Genomic DNA, 21,281 nt, shown 5'->3' on the forward strand with positions numbered 1-21,281 from the left:
GGGAATTTTAGGCTACTGTCTTGAGATCGTACATAGAAAAGTCTAAAATATCATATTGGTGGCCAAGGTAGGAGGATCACTTGAAGCCAGGAGTTTGAGACCAGACTGTAAAATATAGCAAGACCCAATCTCTATAAAAAATAAACAAACTAGCTGTGTGTGATGTGTGTCTACAGTCCCAGCTACTCAAATGGCTGAGGCGGCCTTGAGGATCACTTGAGCCCAGGAGTTTGAGGCTGCAGTAAGCTAGGATTGTGCCAGTGCACTCCAGCCTGCGTGACAGAGAGACTCTGTCTCTAAAATACATAAATAAATAAAATATAACATTGGCAAATCAAAAACACCAATATATTTGAAATGCATGTAATGACAAAGTTGAATTCATGCCAGGGAATCATGGGTGGTTTAACATTAGATGTGTTATACATCTTCTGCCAAGTCGACCACAATAAAAGGATTAAGAAAGTAACGTGCCCTTCTTAATGTATGTTGAAACAGAATTTTGATTTTTTAAAAAGATTGACCAAGTAAGAACTCTCTTAATATGATCATGTGTATGCATATAAAACCTGTATCAAACATCTAATGAGGAAATTTAAAATCAGAAAAGAAGCAAGGGGGCCGACTGTAATTTTATTATTATACATTTACTTGGAGTCCTAGCCAGTCCATTACTTCGATAAAAAAATTACTGATTGGAACTATAAGGAGTTAAATACAACATTTTATTATTCAGAGATGACAATATTATCATTAGAAATAACCTAAGAAATAGATATAGATATTAATCAGTAAAATTTCAGCAAGGATGGTGGACATAAAAGCACTATACAAGAAATTGGCTGGGCACAGTAGCTCACGCCTGCAATTCCAGCACTTCGGGAGGCTGAGGTGAATGGATCACTTGAGCTCAGGAGTTCAAGACTAGCCTGGCCAACATGGTGAAACCCTGTCTCTACTAAAAATACAAAAATTTGCAGGGCATGGTTGTGTGCACCTGTAAGTCTCAGCTACTCGGGAGGCTGAGGCAGGAGAGGCTTGAACCCAGGAGACGGAGGTTGCAGTGAGGTGAGATAGCACTACTGCACTGCAGTCTGGGCAATAGAGTGAGACTCCATTCAGAAAAAAAAAAAAAAAAGAGTTAAATTTCTCTGTGCCAACAAAGAATTAAAATATTCAAGAGTACAATATTTTAAAAGATGTTATTTTAATAGCAACCAAATATGTAAATGAATTGTATTGAAAATGCTTTTGAAGACATTCTATAAACTGTAAATAATGCTCACGAGTGGAAAAAGTTATAAGATTGTCATTTCTCCCATTAATCTATGAACTAAAAATAATTCTAATCAAAATCCTAAAAGGTATTTTCGTGAAATGTGACCATATGGTTTTAATATTTATATAGAATAAAAGGACTCTAATGTGTCAAAACAATTTTAAAAACAAAAAGGTAAGAGGATGGAAGGAGGGTGGGGGGGTACCCCATAAGATATAAATAATATTTATAAACCATGTTAATTGAGCCAGTTTGATAGCACTGCATAGAGTGGCAAATATGCCAATGAAATATTAAATACATATTAAATTATATTTCTATATATGCATGTGTATATGCATATATACATGCGCATATACATGTGCATACATACATGCATATATACATGTGTATACATATGTGTATATATGTGTATACATACATGTGCCTATACAGGTGCATACATGTATGCGTTTATACATGTGCGTACATATATGCGCATATACATGCATGTACATATATGTGTATATATGCACGTGTATATATGTATGTGTATACACGTGTACATATGTGTACATGTACACGTGTATACATATGTGTGTATATACATATATGTACATGTATACATATATACAATAGGTACACATATATATGCATAAATACATATGGGTGGTTTAACATTAGAATATGTTTTTGTGTTTTTTTGTTTTTTTTCACTCTTGAAAGTTTTATTTCACTAACTTCAGGCCAAATTTCCACAAGTGTGTTCTGGTCAATTTCCTATCCTTGCTTGGCTTCCCCAAATGCTAGTACCAAAAGATTTGTGGGGTAGGGAGAAGAGACCACTTTAAGAAGCACTGCATTTACTCATCTTCCACAAGGCAACAGAGTTGGGCATCTGATTGTTCAACAAAACATAGCTTTAATAGCATCCAGGAGGGCAGACAGGCAAACCAGGTTGTAGACACTCTTCTATTTGTCAAAATCAGACCAGAGAAAACCTACTCCACACAGATATAATAGGTATTGATATCCATCTTTTCTTTTTCTGTTGCCGCAACATTTTTCTTCTTTTAATGATCATATCATGTAGTTTCTCAAGTCCTTCCTTTAGGCCATTTCCTGTGATTGCACAGGTAGGCTGCAAATGCCAAGGAGTTGATGAGCTCAGTTCACCCATTGCTAACAATTTCTCAATTTCTGAAAGAGACAATGAGTTCCTCAAGTCTTGTTTGTTAGCAACTATAAGTACAGGGACTCCTTGATTTTCTGATATCCTAGTTATTTTGTGAAGTTCAGTTTTGGCTTCCTCCATCCTTTTGACATCAACAGAGTCCACAACAAATACAATGCCATCTGCGCATCTGGTATATGACTTCCACAGTGGCCTTAACTTCTCCTGACCACCTACATCCCAGAAGTGAAACGTGACTGTTTTAGAATTTCCCAAGGTTACTTTAATTTTCTCAGTGTTAAATCCTTTGGTAGGTACGGTATTTACAAATTCATTGAACTGCAGCCTGTGTAAGACAGTTGTCTTTCCAGCACAGTCCAAACCCAGAATGACAATGTGGAAGGACTGAAATGAAGGCAGGTTGGACAGGATAGAAGTCTGGTCTGATAGCCCATTCCCCATTTCCAGCTGCAAATAAATGTCCCAAATTGAAGTGCTTTTCTCTTCTTGCTTTAGAACTTCTCTTGGTAGCTGATTCAGCTATAAGACTACTCCCGATCCGGAGTCTGGGTCCAAATGGGAAAGCATTGGCAAGCGTTTCCACGCAGGGATAAGCACCCCCACGTCTTTCCAGCTTAGCTATCCAAGCAGCTCTCAGAATATGTTAAACTGATATGTAAAACAAATAATATTGTAACCTTTCTGACTGAATCAGAATTAGAAATCTGGAGCCTATGGAACCTACTCCCTGCATGTCCCCTTTTCTTAATCCAGGTACTCCTCTCCCTATTCCATCTTGGTAGACTTTGAGACATTACTTCAATGTCCTGAAGCTCTATGGAGAAGTGAACTTGAAAATCGTCAGCTCATTGCAAGCCAACCTTTTTCTGGAAAGGGCCAGATAGTAAATATTTTAGGCTTTGCCTGCCATGCAGCCTCTAGCTTACTACTCAAGTGGTGTTGTAACATGAAAGCTACTTTAGACAATATGTTTGTTCCAATAAAACTTTATTTACAAAAACAGACTGTAAGGCAAATTTGGCTGGTGTATCATAGTTTGCCAAACTCTGGAGGGAGGTTGTAAGTGAAGGAACTTAAAAGCATAGAGTTTTATTATCAAAAATAAGTCTAATAATCTTCCTATGGGTCAGGAAACCAAGGCCCTAAGTAATTCACTTCAACATACGTAGTAATTTGTGGCCCACGTAGTTAGCAAAGGGTTACACAGAAGACATTTAGAATTATAGTTAAGATGGTATCTTGCTCCTATTCCAACTTTCTTTTACAGTAAAATCTTTCCACTCTCACCTCTCTCCAGGAACCTTGAAGAATCATGTTCTTCCTAGGAATTACAAATCCTCCGATTCCATGTCTAACATAATTTCTACTGGCCTCTTTGCTTCTCTTGCTTTAGTACCAGTTCTTCTGAATTTGAAGGTCTTCATGCAAATTGCCCAGGTAAATCATTGCCCCAATCTTAGATGGTCTGGGCTCTTAAAATGTTTCCTTCCATTACTCCTTAAAATGTATCTTTGCTATGTCAGGTTTGAGGTAGTTTCTGTCAGAAGATTGGGCATTTGGGTGAATTCAAGCCTTCACTGCAGTTTTTACTGCCTGTGACTCAGGGTCTAAAGATTTATTCTGTTATTTTCTGCCTGTTATTTTCTACAGTGGTAAATCACCTTGCAGATGCCAGGGCAGGCCTCATCTTTCTTTTGTATGTGACAGTTGTATCAGTCAGAATGGGCAAAATCCTATTGAAATAGACAAAGCCGAAATCTTAGTGGTTCAAAACAACAATATATTCCACTGTAAAGCCTTTGGGAGTTGGTGAGGGGCTCCACTCCTCCTCATCACTGTCCTTACTCTGCTTCTGAAGCTGACAGGGCAGACACTGTTGAGGAAATGCTGATCACAACATCACAGGGAAAGGAGAATGTAACGAAGCAAGAACTGGCTCTTAAAGCTTCTGCTTGCAGTGACAAGGCTCACTTTTCAATGGCCAAAGCAAGTCAAAAACCCCAACCTGACTTACATGGCACAGAAAAGTCCCCCAGGGAAGGAAATCAGACATTGATGAACTGTGGCCAAAATCCAGCTGAGCCAGAACCTCAGGTCACCAATATCATTTCTCCTCAGAGGACTAAGAGTCCTCCTGCAAATTAACTCCTAGTATCCTGTCCTGATGTACCAGATACTAGAGGTGGGTACACCTATTTATTTTTAGCTTTGCAAATCAAGACATAGGTCTATTCCTTAACAGAAAAGTAGCTTATCATTAATAGGGCATTTTAATATGTTAATTGAAAGGACACTTCTATGGGTGGAGTATAAATGCCATTTAACATTTCTGAGAACATTTATAGGCTTTGGATGTCCATGATTCTTTATAGACTTTTTTTTCTGTTTACCTCATTTACCCCATCATTCCTGAAATGTTTCTCCATGGATCCTTTTCTCCTGCTTCTATCTCAGAGATGTATATTCTCATCAAAATACACTAAGGGGTTGGTTAAAAATTCAGATTCCTGGGTTATACCACAAAATAATTTTGGATTATCCTAGAAACCTGTGTTTTTATGTTATTTACCAGATACATCTTATGACATCAATGTTTGAAAAACACTGGCTTAGATACTATGCCTAGAGCTTGTCCATGAATTTTTATAAAATCTGTGGCCAGACTTTTGGGTTGTTAGGGATGCCTTGTTTTCCTTTTTCTTTTTCTTTCTATAATTATTATTATTATTATTATTTTTGCACAAATTTGAGGCTTAACCTGTTTGGCTTTGTTAGTGGACATGTAGATAGATAGATTTGTCTTTTGCTCCATAGACTTACTTTGGATAAAAATCAGCTGCCAGAGATAAATATTACTGTTTTATCAATTTATAGGACTTTTTGAGTTAGAAAGGAGAAGTCTAGGGACACAGAGGAAAACTCTCAATATGACTCTCTAATAAAAAAGTGTGAAATTAACTGGGCATGGTGATATGCACCTGTAGTCCTAGATACTTGGTAGGCCAAGGCAGGAGAGTCCCTTGAACCCAGGAAGTCAAGGCTGCAGTTAGCTGAGATTGTGCCTTTGCACTCCAGCCTGGGTGACAGAGTGAGGCCCTGTCTCAAACACCACCCACATACACAAAAGAAACATTAATGTGGTGGCCCGTATTATGAGCTTGACACACAGGGCTATAACTAAGAATCTCAAGGTAGGTCTGCAGGTGTAACATTGTAATATTTGCACTTGGGTATCATTTGAGTGATCACACAATCAATCCATTTATCTCAAATTTAGAATTGATTCCTATTGTCATTCTTGAAAAATTGCACACTGATTTATTCCCATTGAAATATGCACAAGATGTGAGTGATGTAGATGCAACATCATCACCATCACTGACGCCTCCTCCTCCCCATCCTTCTAATGATTGTGTTGATCTGCATGCTCCTCCCAAAACTGTGTGATTAATATAAAAAGAACTTTCACAATCAAGAAGAACATTCTTAGATTAAGGGTATGAAGAATCACATAACTTAAAGGATAGATGTTAAAAGCTTATATTACAGTTCTGTTTGCAGAAGAAATGAATTACTGGATGTACAATTGTGACATAGTATTTTTTCAAGTGGTTTTATTGGCTTTATCTGGAAAAGTTCACTGGACTGAATTTCTAGTTTACATCAAACAAAGGTTTTCAACTCACTGTCACTGGCAATGTGAGATCAAAAAGACAAAAACAATGTAATTGAGAGGATCTTCATGCTGCAGACAGTTTTAATGTGTGCATCATTTACTGCAGAGAAGAACAAAAGGATGTAGAAAGAATATATTTAACAGGCTTTGGAGAGTTGAATTCATTGTAATCATATTGTTCCCCAAATTTTTCTTATTTGTGCATATGGTGAAGCCAAGGAATCAGGTGAACTATCTTTGGACAAAGACTCATGAAGTTGCTCTTCATATGAAATCATTTCCTCCTAGGATGTAGTAATATACAGGAATTATCCCTTTGATTGTTTTGCCTAGTACAGAGTTTGACTAGGGATAGCCCAAAGAAGGACTGTGTGGTGGTCGTGCTCAGAAATCTGCTAATTTATGAGTTTGTGTAAATATCTGTATTCACTTTGCTTTTCACACTGGATGGGCCAACATTATTGCTATGAATTCTTTAAAACCAATTTGTTGCATTAGTTTTATATTAGATTACAATATAATATATTATTTCATGAAGAATGCTTGGATTATAGGTATTTCATACTTTGTTATAGTGACATTCTATAACAGCACTACCTGGTATTTCATCTAGGATGATATACCAATTCTATTCTTGGAACCTTATCTGGAATTAAACATCAACTAAGTTCAAAAGTAATTATTTTTTTTATTTCAACTCTATAAAGTATACAACAGGCACTCAGCAATTACAGCTGCAGGAAAAATACAGAGCAAATCAAAGCAGGTTAAGTTTATGAAAAAGTTTTTAATCTACATCAAAAGAGTGCAAGTGGTCAATGACCATTTGATGACAGTTTGTTGCATTCTGACTAACAAAGAACTCTTTCATGTAGAACAAATTGTAAGAGGACAATCAAATAACCATAGCTGTAAGAATACAAAAGAACTGACCAGTTGTAAAAACATCATACATTGAAATAAATTTGATAGATGATGCTTAAAGAAATGTCCCTTTACTCAGAAAGCCCCAACCTCTGAGTCATTGCCAAGGTCCCAGAGCTCTGTCTGTTGATGCAGGGGCAGAGAGGAGGGCTAACAACACGCTTTCAATGTTTTGCTTTCTAGGTCTGTTGAAAACTTGCCTCATAAATGATTTGCATATACAAGAACTCGGAGAAAGCATCCTGTTTTGTTGAGAGGTGCACCAAGTGACTTTTTCATCATTGGTATCATAACGAGGTGTGGTTAGCAGTCATTTCCTTTTTTCTTTTGGGTTGGACCATTGTCAATGGAGTCTATAAAATGAGACATGTTAGAACTTGACTGCACTAATTTATTTTTACAGAATCTGCACAGCTTAGCAAAACAGGAATACCTGTATACAGACTGATAGAATGTCATATATTAATTTGACCTGCACATACATTTATACATTTCACAGAAATGACGCTGTATCTCATTAACAGATACACAGCTCTGGTACATTTAACAGAAATAAGAGAACAACTTCATCATTTCTGTAATTCATCAATATTATATAATAAAGGCTTATAAATTGTTAGCAGAAAGAACTGTAAAACGCAGCAAGCTAAGAAAGGACAACATTTTGAGGTGTGTTTGTCTTTGTCATGCAGCATAACACCAAATTTGTTTTTTTAATAGGATGCCATGAATTTAAGGCACTTGCAACAATGCCAGATAGCCAGGTCATGTTCTAAACTATGGGACAGATGAATAACAGTACAGTTGACATAATTTTCAATAATACTGACAATTATGACATTAATTCAAGTCTACTTGGACCTAAAAACATTATTCAATACAAATAAAATGAAATAATAATGCTGTGAAACACTAAAAAAAGTTATATGTACCACAAAATATCACACAAAAATATCTATTTACATAAATATTTGTCTGTGGTCCTATTGTGAAAGGAAAAGTTGTTATGGATAATGCACAGATCACCTCTATTGTATGAAATCAGTTCTAATATCTTTATTTCCAATATGGTAGCTGATTTCATTAAATTTGTTTACCATCAGTTCAGTAATTTATAAATGAAACAGGAAAAATTCAATAGTTGAGTTTATTACTACACATGTGTAATTCACATGCATATTCCACAACTTTAAGTAAAAATTATGACTTGTAAAGAATATAATCAGAATAAATTTATTTTGAATGCCATATGGATCTGATTCATATATTAATAAGAAAGAAGATATAAACATAAAAATCATGTATAGCATTTTTCCAGAAATTATTTTTTCAAATGTATTCAATCCATCTCAGTTATTTTAATGTTGTTTCCCTTGGCAGTTTCAGTTTTCCTGTGAGTCAAGACACACAGAAAGCCCTTATTTCCCATACTCAACACATTAACAAGAAAATCATAAAACAAATCAAACAAGTTGGCACTATTCTAACTTATGTAGATGTTCTTTAGTGTAAGAAAATAGAGGGGTTGTGAAAAATTCAGAAATAAAGTGAGATGCACTTTATGGAACTGACCATGAATTTTAGCCCTAGAGTCTTCATTAAGACAAGATTTAAATCCTAGAAATTCAGTGTTGAAAATTAGATGAATGTTTTCTGTTGGTACATCTCGGAAGATGTAGTTTACCTTTATTTTGTGATGATTGCTTCAGACATCAAATGCAATGCTATGGGTGAAATGAACAAAGATGCAGTAACAAGTGGAAGAAACAATCTACAGTTACATTGTGCTGAATGCTACTTCTTCCTTCTCCATTGAACGTATTCATATTGGTTGTCTTAGACTTGAACCGTAGTTCCAAAATCCATAGTAAGTGCTAATCTCTGGGACTTTGCAGATTTTTAAAAAGTTACAGAAGCAGATTCTCTTTCCAAATAACAAGGTGAACTTAATATTCTAGCAAATCTTTAGCATGCCTAAACCACATTATCTTTCAACAAAATTTACTGAACATTCACTATAATGTTGGAATCATATATTTTTAAAAAGCCAATTAAAAATATAAAACTCTTGGAATAACATTCATAGCTAGATTTTAAATTCATATGTTTAATTTTATATTCTAAAATCTGTAGAAAACAGTGGATATCTTGGGGAATAGACCAATTTGGAGAAATTGTAAGAGATGGAAAACCCCAGAAACACAAGAATAACAATAATATTTTAGGATTAAAGTTTTACTTGAAGTTTATTCCCTTTTCATTTTATCCTCCAAAATTTTGAGAATATTATATTTTCATAAGATATCATATTCTAAGGTAGTTCTGAGTAAGAACAATTCAAGCAAAATTTATAATACTTGCCTTCTTAGTTAAGGTGTAATGATCTAATTGGACTTTCTCTTCCAGAAATATAGGCATTTGATTGATTAAAAAGAAAACTCTACTGAAAAAAAGCAAGCCTCAATTTAGTATAACAAATTCACACACAGTGCCAAAACAGAATGACAGCTTGAAAGCTTCTATATTTTTCTTCATAGGTATAATGCAATTTTGTCCAGGAAATGCTTCCAAATGGCTGAGTTACTTATGACAGCTAATAATAGTCAACTGGCCTGCCAGTGAAGGACTCAGTTTAATTTGTGGATTCTTTTCTCCATGTGAATAAAGTAAATCAGCTTGACATTTTCAAATCTAGTCTTTTTTAGGTAGTATGAAATTGCAGAATTGTAGGAATTCTGTTCTATTTAAAATTTATTTTTTTAAAAAATCAGGTTCCTGTTTTCCTCTGTACTGCTTTCTTACTTAGACAAGTTTATGGACTCAGCTAATTCACAAAAAAGGAAATCAACACCTGGCCAGGTTCTTGTTTTGTTCTCTGACCTCAAATAAGTAATGTTCCTGGTCTCATAAACCCGTAAATCTTAACTTTGACTTTGGGCTTTCTTTCTTTGTCTTTTCTACTTCTTTTATTTTTGTTTTTCATTCCTGTTTTTTGTTTGTTGTCTGTTTTTTGGTTCAGGCCTAAGACAAGAAGCTAGTTCAAATAGGTTTATGATCACCTTTGTCTCTCAACTCTAGACTGACTGTGTTGTATAAGTGAAATTGGACAGGAGTTTGGTTTAATAACTTCAGTGAAAATGCTTGAGTTTCTGGCTACACATACAATGATTTGAATTTGTGTTGTCTGTTCAGACACTGACATTTACAGATGAAAGATATACATAGCACCTATATAGTTTTTATTTATTTTTTGGATGAATTTTAATCCCTCCCCATTCCACCCCACCCCAAGGGTTTATTTTTATAAAAGGGAATACTTTAAGCCTCAGTTTGAGGGTATGTTAGGTAAAACCAATTGGCTGCTAGTCATTTACTTCCAGGACCATCTTTAAGCACAATATTTTAAAAAATATGAAATGATTTTGTGAATTGCTTTTCCCCCCACTCTATCATGCCAATTTATCAAAAAAAAACAAAAACAAATATCATGCATTATTTTTCAGTCCTCTGTGAAAACGTATATATACCTACTATGAGAGGTCTCAGCAGAATCTATAGCAGTTGTGCTTTTATCATATCATTTTTAAAAATCTGTCAGAAAGAAAAGGTAACATTCAGTCTTGTCATCAGCACTGCTGGGAAATAAAATCATGAAACTTCTAGCACTGGTGTGACATGAACTCTGTGACCAACAGATGTGTGGTCCTCTTTTGTATGGTATATACACCGGCCTGCAGTAATAGATCCCACAGCCTTCACTTGAAGAAAGGGAATAGCCCAGTTTCTGTACCATAGTAATCTATTGTACCCAATATATTATTCTTTCATCTTCTTGAATATTCTAGGAAGGTACAGACTCCTATACTAGATTGAAGTGTTTCCTACAGTCTTTCAAATTATAATCAGAGCAAAGCAAGGTCATTGCAACAATAGAAAACATCTCTTTACTGATGAAAGGCTTGCTTCAGGACCACCATGTCAACTGCTATTTTAGGTTCAAACAGAAAACATGTAAAGAACACTATTGTCATCTAAGCAATAAGTCCTAATGCCACTGTAGTTACTGGAGCAGCATCGATCAAAGGCATCATGGTGACCCCGAGCACTAATCTTCTCTCTTTCCCTCAGGTTTGCTGGCAGCTGTGTCTCAGAAAAAGCTGTCTTCAGCAAGGCAGAAGCAGGTAAGAGAAATACATTAGAAGTCTATGTCCCATCCTGAGTTGTCATCAGGTGGTGGTTCATCGTTGTCCTCAGGGAAACTGTCAAAATTGCTTGTATCTGTGGGTGATGCAACCTGTAAAAAATGAACAGTTTTGTTTTAGTGGATTTTTTTTTTAGTGGAATTCCAAGCTGGAATTTTTAAGTGCATTCTGTATTTATCCCCTATTAGTGACTATTTTGTTGAGTATCTACTATGTTACAGGTATTGAGGGTCACACTGATGAGTACAAATAGACATGGTTCTTATCCTCAGAGAGTTTATACCCTTGTGAGTAATAAATTGTATGATTAAAACAAATAATCACAAAAATCTTTCTATATAATAAATTTTGGCTAGAGCTATGGAAACAAAGATGCCACAGAAGTCTAAGAGTAATCATATAGGCCCAGCGTGGTGACTCACGCCTGTAATCCCAACACTTGGTAGGCCGAGGTGGGAGGATCACTTGAGGTCAGGAATTCAAGACCAGCCTGACCAACATGGTGAAACTCTGTCTACTAAAAATACCAAAATTAGCTGGGCATTGTGTTGAGTGCCTGTAATCCCAACTACTCAGGAGGCTGAGGCAGGAGAATTGCTTGAACCCAGGAGGCGGGGGTTGCACTGAGCTGAGAGCGCGCCACTGCACTCCAGCCTGGGTGACAGAGTAAGACTCCATCTCAAACAAACAAACAAACAAACAAACAAACAAAAACTGATCATGTAAAGACTCTTTGAAAAAGTGTTATTTTATTTTATTCTTTTTTTAGAGACAAGGTCTTTCCGCTCTGTCACCCAAACTGCAGTATAGTGATGCAATCACAGCTCACTGTCACCTCAAATTCCTGGACTCAAGTGATCCTCCTGCTCCAGCCTGAGTAGTTAGGACTATAGGTGCACGGACTACAGGTGCACATCAGCACACCTGGTTAATATTTTCTTTTCTTTTTCTTTGGAGAGACAGAGTCTCACTATGTTGTCCAGGCTGGCTGGTCTTGAATTCTTGAACTCCTGGCCTCAAGTGATCCTCTCACCTATATATTTTTGTCTGCGTTTCTATCTTTTGAACATTTCCCATACTAAAAATTAACTTATGTTCATAAATGAGGGAAACTTGATTTAAAATGAATAGTTAAAAAAGATAAGAGTAAAACACAATTATAGCGACTATCTCCAAATGTATTTGCTTTTAAGCTTGGATTTTAGAATATGTCATTATTTTAATGTGACATTTTTTCTAGAGTTTGTTTAACCTAATCATAGGATTAAACTTTAAAAATAACAGATCATTGTTGACTGACATAAATACCATCAAGTGTCTCACACAATTATAAGCTGAAAAGTCTACTTACGCTTGGTATTATAGGAGGTGTCAAGGTACCTTTTCTTAAGCCTTCCCAGTTAAAGCCCTCAAACCATCTAGAAAAGGAAAAAACGTCGATAAAGACATTTTATGTCAGCTAAAACCTTCTTGTTGCAATGTATACAATGTCCATGGCTAACGGGAAGCAGTTAGGCAAACATTTTCATGTGACAAAAACATTTCCTATTGAATTGCATATGTTTTTCCAATTAGTTTATTTTATGAAATACATATTTTTAAAAGTATAACCGTCAAATTTTAAACATCAATGAACATGCAACACTTTTTCCTTGTAATTCAGTCGTCATGTCTCTATGACCTTGTTCCTACACTATAATTATAATTTAATAAATGTCATAATGTATCTGGCCCTGTGTCTTACAGGGCATTTTATTTTAAGGAGGTAGAACCAGGGCATGAAAAGTCAGGATAGAAAATTAACTTTCCATTTTTGCCACTGATTCAGTGCACAATGTCAGCTAGTTAACCTTTTCGCATCTTTGTAGTAGTCTCTACATGTCCCATTTTCCTCCTTTTTTCCCTTTTTTAATGAAGAATAAAGGTGTTTTGTGTACAGTTTTTCTGTGAAAATAAGGACCAAAAAAGACTAAAGTTTTTGCTTGTTTGTTTTCTTTTGTCTTTGAAGGGTTTCCCCATTAGCAAATGCTTACAACAAATTCTTAGCAGGCTTTTCAGATATTCAGAGTTATTTTAGTAAACATGTTTCTTTGATAAGGATGTGAATTTCCTGTCAGTGTTACACCAACAAATAGAGAAAAACCAATTAGTTTAGCTTTAGAACATCCAATCAACATAGGAAAGGTCTGATATTTAAGATGTTGCTATTGTTTAAAAAACACTGTATTCTGTGCTTATGTTTTTCTCTTGTTATAACACCTAATTAAGAAATGCCTGAAAAAATATATTTTGTCTTTAGGAAATCAGGTAAGATACAGTAGGGGACTTTTGTTTGTAATTCTGTGGTAGAGAATAGAATCCCCGAATTTAAAATATACATTTCCTTTTTGTGCCAGAGAAGAAAAAATTGCTAGTTGGTATGAGTTGTAAGAAACTGAGTTCAGTGAATTCAGTTTCTTATGTTACAGGGTTGTCAGATAAATATAAATAAAGTTTCATAATCACAACTAGAAAGGCATTTAAAAGCCTAACTAGTTTATACGCTGTCTTTGGATGTTCCTATAGGCTAATTACACTAGTTTTACACCAGTAACTTAAAAAGCAACACCCTGGGGAAATGATGGCAGGTGTTCAGAACTCTGAAACCTAAAATTATAAGGAAAGAACACTTACTTGTGCTTTTGAATGTCTTTTACTCCATTTTTCAAATTCCCTAATCTTTCTGATGGATTGTCCCTAAAAATAAAATAATGGTTTTATTAAATCTATTTTTTTCACATTATGATCTTTTCAGAAATAATGTGGTTGAAATACTTGCCTGCATAGTTTTTTAATTAAATTAGCAGCATTTTTGGCAATCTTCTTTGGAAATTCTATCATGTCAATCCCCCTCAATATGATGTTATAGGTTTTCATAGGATCTGGGCCTGAGAAAGGTGGGCTGCAAGAATGAGAGACATGACAAGAGGTATTACTTTTATTTCCTACATGACAACACTTGAATTGCTATAAACTCCACAGATGACATCAATTCATATTGGGGGGCTTAGATTAATAGTGACAATGGAATGAAAGTAGATTAATAGCAAAACAATGTGGAAGCCCTTCCAAGTAAATCGCTTAGCAAAACCAGAAATGGGTCAAGTTTATCTGCTGTTCTCCTGATTTCTTTTCAGTGCTGGAGTCTAAGCCCTCATGCTGTCCTTGGTCATTCAAGATGCTTCTTTCACTCTCTGACCTTTTCCACACTTACTGACTCATTATACTTGAGATGAAGTCCAAAACTTCATTCATTATACTTGAGATGAAGTCCAAAATCGTTAGGAGGGGCCACAGGAACACCAATGATACTACCCCATCTCATGCCATTACCACCCTCACTCACTGGGATCCAGAAACAATAGCCTTTTCTGTGTTCCACTGAAATGCCGAGCACTTTCCTACCTCATGGTGTTATTTATTTGGCCTGGAAGGTTCTTCCCACATTTATCTGGCCAATGCCTCACTTTATCAAGTTTCAGTATAAGTGTTACATTGTTTCCAAAAAGGCCTACTCTGGTCAACCTATTACAACCAATTACATAACCTATATCAACCCATGTAACCTAACAATCTAATTTCATGCTCTAATTTAAAGTTTAATCTAAATTAGAGTCCCTGTTACACTTTTATAGCACCCTTATGCCATTTACTGTACTTTGTAATTATCTTTTCATTTGTGTGATTATTTATTTTATGTCTGTCTGCCCTTCCAGAGGTTTGTTTTCTGCTGGTATTCCCAGAGTTGAGTAGAGTTTGCAGCATGTACATTCTAAGGGGTCAATAAATATTTATTTCTCTAATGTTTCTATAGAATAGTACTCCTCTTATCCTTTTCTCTCTGCTCAGAGGACCTCATTAAATAACTTAACACTAGGCACCCTCTTTGCTAGCAAGGCTGTAAAACCCCAGCCCTCATGAGCCAGATCTGTTGATTTTTTTTTTTTTTTAACCTATCCATTCTTGAAATGTGGTTTGTGGCAGCTTCAGTGAGTACAAAGATGACTAAAATCAGGTCTTTCCTTTAAATTTCTCACAGTTCAGAGGGGAGATGATGATACACCTTGACAAATGATTTATTTGGAAATTTAATTATTCTCTTTAATACAAGTTTTGTGTGTCTTTGGGGAAGAAATCTGAATTATTATTTTTTGCCCTTCATTTTTATTAAGAGCAGTTCAAACTATTTCTTTTTATCAAGCAGTCTAATGAGTAATTTAAAGTAAGGAGTAGCAGATTTACCCGTGTTAAGGGATGGGATGGATTCTGCCTTGATTTTCCGTGAAAAGTGCTATTTACTTTAATATGTCATTCGCTAGTAATTGCCTATTGATTTTAAATCACTTAAAAATGTATAAACATGTAAATCTATTTAGTATTCTCTTAGAATTTAAAAATTTTCTCTTTATGTGATTCTATGGTTGAATATTATCTTTAATCTCTTAACATGCCAGTTTTCGTTTTTACTTTAAAAAATGAGGAGGAGCCAAATTTTGGCAATGATTTCTAATTTATGGTTTTGCTTTTATATTTATTTTGCTTTTATATTTACTTGCTTATCTTAGACAACTAAAATCAATTATTAAATATGGTATTTGTGGTTTTTTATGTGATGCATGTTAGTCTAATATTCATTCAATATAGAAAACAAAATTATTTAGAAGAAAGTCATCCAAAGCCTCAAAATATTCAGAATGATCTACATTTGATAAACATATTTTCATAGATTTCTCTGTAGATTGTAGACACAAAGGATTATATTATGCATATTTTTAAATTAAAAAATATTTGATTTAATTTTACTTTAAACTGAGGAGTAAAATAAAAAGAGAGGCTAAATTTCAAACGTGTGCTCCTTAGCCAATATTAATTCCTTAAATATTTCTCTAAAATTAAAAAAAATCCAAACTGAGTTTAGAGATTTCTTTAATGACATATTTTAACTGTAAAATATATGTAAGATTACTAATTATTAATGATGAGAAATAACTATACCTATAGTTATACCTGCTTTCCCTCTCACCTTAATGTTTGTTGGTTTTAGTGTTATTTTAAGATTGCCAAACACTACAATATTTACATTCTGTTCAGTTACCCAAATTTAAATTATTTGATTTAATAATTGATCAGTCTTAATTAATGAGACCCAAAGCTCATCATCAATCTTTTTACTAGTTTCTCTATTCCTGAATGCTTTATTTTGATTCATCTTTTTGTTGGCTTGATTGAATAGTAGTATTTTTGAGAAAGACCTGGGGTCCACACTTTATATGTTGTGTTTGTATTTGAAGAATAACTTAACTCAGCATAAATTACTTACTTGGGTTATACCTTCTCTGACCCTCAGAATTACATAGTTCTTGATATACTATCTTTTGGCATTAAAGGTGCTGTAGAGAAGGCTGAGGCCAACTGGAACTTTAACTGTCTTGACTCTCAATACCACACATGCCATGTTTTTATGGCTTTGATGCCAATAAGACTATTCCTTATTAATGAATTTAATTCATTAGTTCACCACATTAACATATTGCGGTGTTATTATTCTGAATCAGTTTCCTCATGGTCACTGCAGATCAAAAAGATACACTGAGTCAAGTCTTTCTGCCATGGATTTTCTATTATGTAATTAAAGATGTTTTTTCTCCTGTTTGTAATATTCTATTCATACACATAATTGATGTTTTTTTCTATTTTTTTTTGACTAATAGATTCTCTTTCTGAAATCATATCTATATTTTTTCTTTTTTCATTATTTTTTCCAAGCCTGTCTAGTATCTCCCTTGCTGCATTTTTAATTGTTACTATTTTATTTTCTGTTCTTACAGCATGACTTTCAGTTCTGTAATAGTCCTGAGCTCTGCTAGTTACTTGTCTTCCCATTTATGAACACTGGCAAATATCTTAGAGGTTACTTTTTAGAGAGATCATACTTTTGATAGCCTCAAAGAAATTATAGATAAGAGTTTATCTGAACACTTCCTCCTATATTTCCTTGATTCATTTTTCTTGTGTGTTCTTTAGCTGTATTTTACTTTTGCATCTTTCAGCTGACATAGATGGAAAACATCAGCTCAAACTGATTAAAATAAGAAAACATTGAACTTACAAAAGCACATTCCAGAGGTAGGGCAAATTCTAGACCTGGTAGGATCAGTGGTTTAAATACCTGGAGTTTTTCCAGCTTTTCATTCTGCCATACTCAGCATTAGTTTCATCATGGCCATTTCCCCTCATAGTTATAGGAAGTCTACCAGTGGAAATAGGGACTTATATTCATCAGAAATTATTTACTGAGTAGCTATTGTAGAAAAAAAGAATTCTCCTCCAATAATGTATTTTAAAATTATTCCTCTAATTTACGTACCCAGTCCAATAAATGACAATCACTAGAGGAATGCCATGTGACTGGAATAGAGCTGAATCAAAATCTAAAACGGAGATAAATTCATCTTTTCCTAAGTTGGTGGGGGAGATGGATTCTTGAGCAAAATAAGTAAGAAAAGAGTTGGTGTGTATGCTTGGAACGGGGCTGGGGTTGTAAGAGGGGCAGGGACTGGCTTCCCTGGGACCCTTTCTGACTATTACTTATCCTTAGATTGGGCTGCCCACCATGAAGAATAGAACAGGGAAGATTGGAGGTTAGGAAGCAATGAGAAATTCACCAGCCTTCACTACAGTTTGTTGCCTTATAACCAGATCATGTATTTCCTTTGCCCTCAATTTAAGGCATTCAGGGAGGTCATGTGGCTCATACAGAAGCCCTACCACATTCTCCAAAATTACGTGATTACACTGCCTCTCTCCCCTTTTTCACTCCCTGTTGCTTCATTGACCAACATTATAAGCCTTAAAAGGCAGAACTGGTACATTTGTACGAGTTTTCCTTCACCTCAGTTCCTCTTTCATTCTGTAGTACTTAATTACGTCTCTACATGAACAGTGTTTGCTTTTTCAAGGTCCAGCCAATCCTTTAAATGTTATTATTACTATCGAAGATCATTAGATATGACATTCAGGACCAAAATACTTTGGAGTCATGCTCGTAGTCCAAGAATCATTCCTAGTCACATGCCACACTTCACTGTGTTTGGCAGGTGTGTTTGTTGGAACTTTAATTGTAACTAAAGATCATCCTACTTGTTTTATTCTTGCCTTCTCCAACCCCAAACCTTGGCCAGACTAAAAATATTTTAGTCTTTCACCACCACCGTCATCTCTTTGGGTAGAAAAAGAAAAGTAAAGATTTTTTAATGCTATTGTCTCTGACCAAAATTCTTTCTGTCTTGTTATTTCTTGAAATGGATATTAAGTTTAGGTATTTTTAATCATAATGTTTCAATATATGTATTTATAGCAAAAAAAATTAAGTTTGGTTTTGACCATACAACATAAATTGTGACTTAGAGTGCTTTGTTTTTATTACTGCTCTGCTATTCCATAATTTCTATGTGCCTGAGGTTATTTAGAAAAATGCTTTTTAAATTTTCAAGTATTTAGACCTTTTATTGTAAATCTTTGTTATTAATTCCAAGTTTTATTATATTCCTGTCAGATATTGTAGCCTGTGAAATCTGTAAAGAATTAAGGGTTTTTCTGTTATTATTTATTTCTTACAGTTTAGTACATGCCAGTTTTTAAGATTAAGGTTTTAATCGTTTTTACCTTATTACTTAATGAATAAACAAATGATTGTAGAGAAATGTCTAAACACATAAAGTTTAGACATTTCATGGTTAATATTTTAGTCTAGTTATTATAAGTAAATATTTTACTTCCTCAAAAATAGTTAATATTTAGTTTTCTTCTATTTATTATATAATTGGTTCTTACAGCAATTCTAAGTACACAGAAAGATTACCTTTTAATCTATCCCTCTGCTTATTTACCTATCTATCCATCCACATACATATGTTAAATTTAACCTTCTACTTTGTCCAAATTTTTCATATCTTTACAGGTCTACTTAATTGGTCATACTTTTAAAATAATTTACCTACATCCACAAGAAGAAAATTGAACAATCCACATTGAACAAAATTGGATTAGGTCACACATAATTTATTTGAAGTCAACAGAGAAACTTTAAGAACAATAATGTAAAATGCCCATAAATAAAAATAAAATCAAAACACAACTATTTCTGGCAATGATTGTTGTCGTTGTAGCAGCAGCAGCTGCTAACATTCATGGAATGCTTACTATGTGCGAGACACTCTTCTACGTGTTTCATGTATGCACTGAATCCTCACGGAGTACCGTGTGCTCAAAGTCCTCAGTCTTCCTCTCATGTTCACTGTAGTAACTAAGTCCTCTTAAGTAATTCTTCACATCCTGCCTCACACTTACTCTTTCTTTCCATTGCCTTTGCCCTACTCTAGGTTGTCAGTGTCCTAGAACTAAATTACTGCAACAATCTTCAAACTAGCTTCCTATTCCTCTTCCAATTAGCTCTATTACTGCCAACTTGGTTTTCCTTAAATACCATAATGCATATCACTCAACCTTTGTCAGAAAATCTCAGTGATTCCCTCTGTAGATGGAGGCCAAACACTCAAGTGCAGCAATCATGATCGTCAAAAGATAACTGTTCCTCTTTTCTTACATGGACCTTCTCCATATCTGTGACCATTATTGCCTTTCTGTTTAAGCCATGCCTGTTTGCCTAGAATACCCTTTTCCTGGTCTCTACATTTAAGTCCTATTCTTCCTTCAAGACACAGCTGCCTTATATTCATTCTTCAAAAGCCTCTTTAGGAACCCAGCCCTATTCTGAAATCTGTATAACGCCCCTGTCACTGACTGTTTTAGCACATGTCATGGTAGTGTATTTGTTGTTCTTTTAGTATGGGTCCTTGAGGATCTTAAAGTCTGCTTTATACCTTGCGGTGTCCCTAGTGCCTATTTGAGTAGATGATTATAACATTACAGGAAAGATCTACAAAGCAGTCACCTTTCATTTAGATATAACAGTTGCTAACAGGTCCTCTTACTTCTATAGAGAATTGACCCTAGATATTTTCATATGATTATCATCTCCCCTGTTTCATTGCTGGCTAAATGACTGGGCTAAAATATCTCACAGAAAGACATTATATCCTTCCACATTCATATATGTAAAAAAAAAAGTAGCAATAATGATACCAAAAGTTGGTGCTGAGGTGGTTGCCCTAGCTTGACCTATTTTATACCTTACTTTTCCCGGTCATTCGTATAACTAATTGAACTGTGGTACCAAGATATGGTGAAATGTACTTTAAGATGGTTTAATCAGAGTGACAAAAGCGGGAGTGTGTAGCTGTTTGCTGGTCTATTTTTATCAGTAGTTCCCTATCAATATCCATACCTGCCAGTCAGGAGTTCATACATTAGGATTCCCAGTGACCAGTAGTCGGCTGAAATGTCATGGCCTTTGTTCAGGATGATCTCTGGGGCTACGTACTCTGGAGTCCCACAAAAAGTCCATGTTTTCTTTCCAAATCCTATTTTCTTTGCAAAGCCAAAATCAACCTTTCAAAGAGAGAAAAGCAAGATACTTAAGCTTCTTATGATTACGTTTTAAAGTAATAAATTATTTTGCTGAAGTACACCGATGATCATAATAATTTAAAAACATGCACGTTTTTATAGTTCTATCTTCTCAAAGGAATAGTCTGTATTGTAAACAAAGTCTCCCTGATGAAACTCAGTTTTAATTGGAAAAGTTGACATGTGAGTATAGCATAAAATTCCCATCATTAAAAATAAAGGAAAATCTTTCTTTCTGAATATAGTTTTCATTTTTCCTTTGTTTATGCTAATGGAAGTTAGGGTATAAACACAGAATCTCTTCTGTACATAAAAATGTTTAAAGACCAGTTGGGCCTCCTTAACATCTTTTCCAGAATATAAATGATTTCTGCTGGATTTAATGAAGTCGACAATTCATTTACTATTAATTATTTGAAAAGTTATTTTATTGTTGCAGGAAGTAAATAACATAGTTAT

General features: G+C 34.8%; 2 protein-coding genes and 1 long non-coding RNA gene across 3 annotated transcripts in view; 1 reads left to right on the forward strand and 2 right to left on the reverse strand.

Annotated features, from left to right (window-relative positions):
• The window catches only part of LOC105546947, a 25,397-nt gene extending 17,096 nt beyond the window's left edge, over positions 1-8,301 (forward strand). The window contains exons 5-7 of the long non-coding RNA XR_001007161.1: positions 3,751-3,890; positions 4,312-4,635; positions 7,237-8,301. This is a non-coding gene — a long non-coding RNA (uncharacterized LOC105546947). The remainder of the gene's footprint in view (positions 1-3,750; positions 3,891-4,311; positions 4,636-7,236) is intronic.
• Positions 2,165-2,894, reverse strand: LOC105546946 (ADP-ribosylation factor-like protein 4A). The gene has a single exon (XM_011990276.1). It carries the CDS (start codon positions 2,892-2,894, stop codon positions 2,244-2,246), a length of 651 nt encoding a protein of 216 aa, XP_011845666.1. The 3' UTR covers positions 2,165-2,243.
• PRKG1 (protein kinase, cGMP-dependent, type I) overlaps positions 6,798-21,281 on the reverse strand; it is a 1,334,865-nt gene continuing 1,320,381 nt past the window's right edge. The window contains exons 14-18 of the mRNA XM_011990275.1: positions 20,641-20,804; positions 14,074-14,196; positions 13,929-13,991; positions 12,607-12,673; positions 6,798-11,347 (exon numbers count right to left, since the gene is read on the reverse strand). Of these exons, the coding sequence (XP_011845665.1) occupies positions 11,249-11,347; positions 12,607-12,673; positions 13,929-13,991; positions 14,074-14,196; positions 20,641-20,804 (516 nt within the window). The 3' untranslated portion in view covers positions 6,798-11,248. The remainder of the gene's footprint in view (positions 11,348-12,606; positions 12,674-13,928; positions 13,992-14,073; positions 14,197-20,640; positions 20,805-21,281) is intronic.

The sequence above is a fragment of the Mandrillus leucophaeus genome, unplaced genomic scaffold, assembly GCF_000951045.1.
Source record: "Mandrillus leucophaeus isolate KB7577 unplaced genomic scaffold, Mleu.le_1.0 Scaffold376, whole genome shotgun sequence".
Taxonomy (NCBI): domain Eukaryota; kingdom Metazoa; phylum Chordata; class Mammalia; order Primates; family Cercopithecidae; genus Mandrillus; species Mandrillus leucophaeus.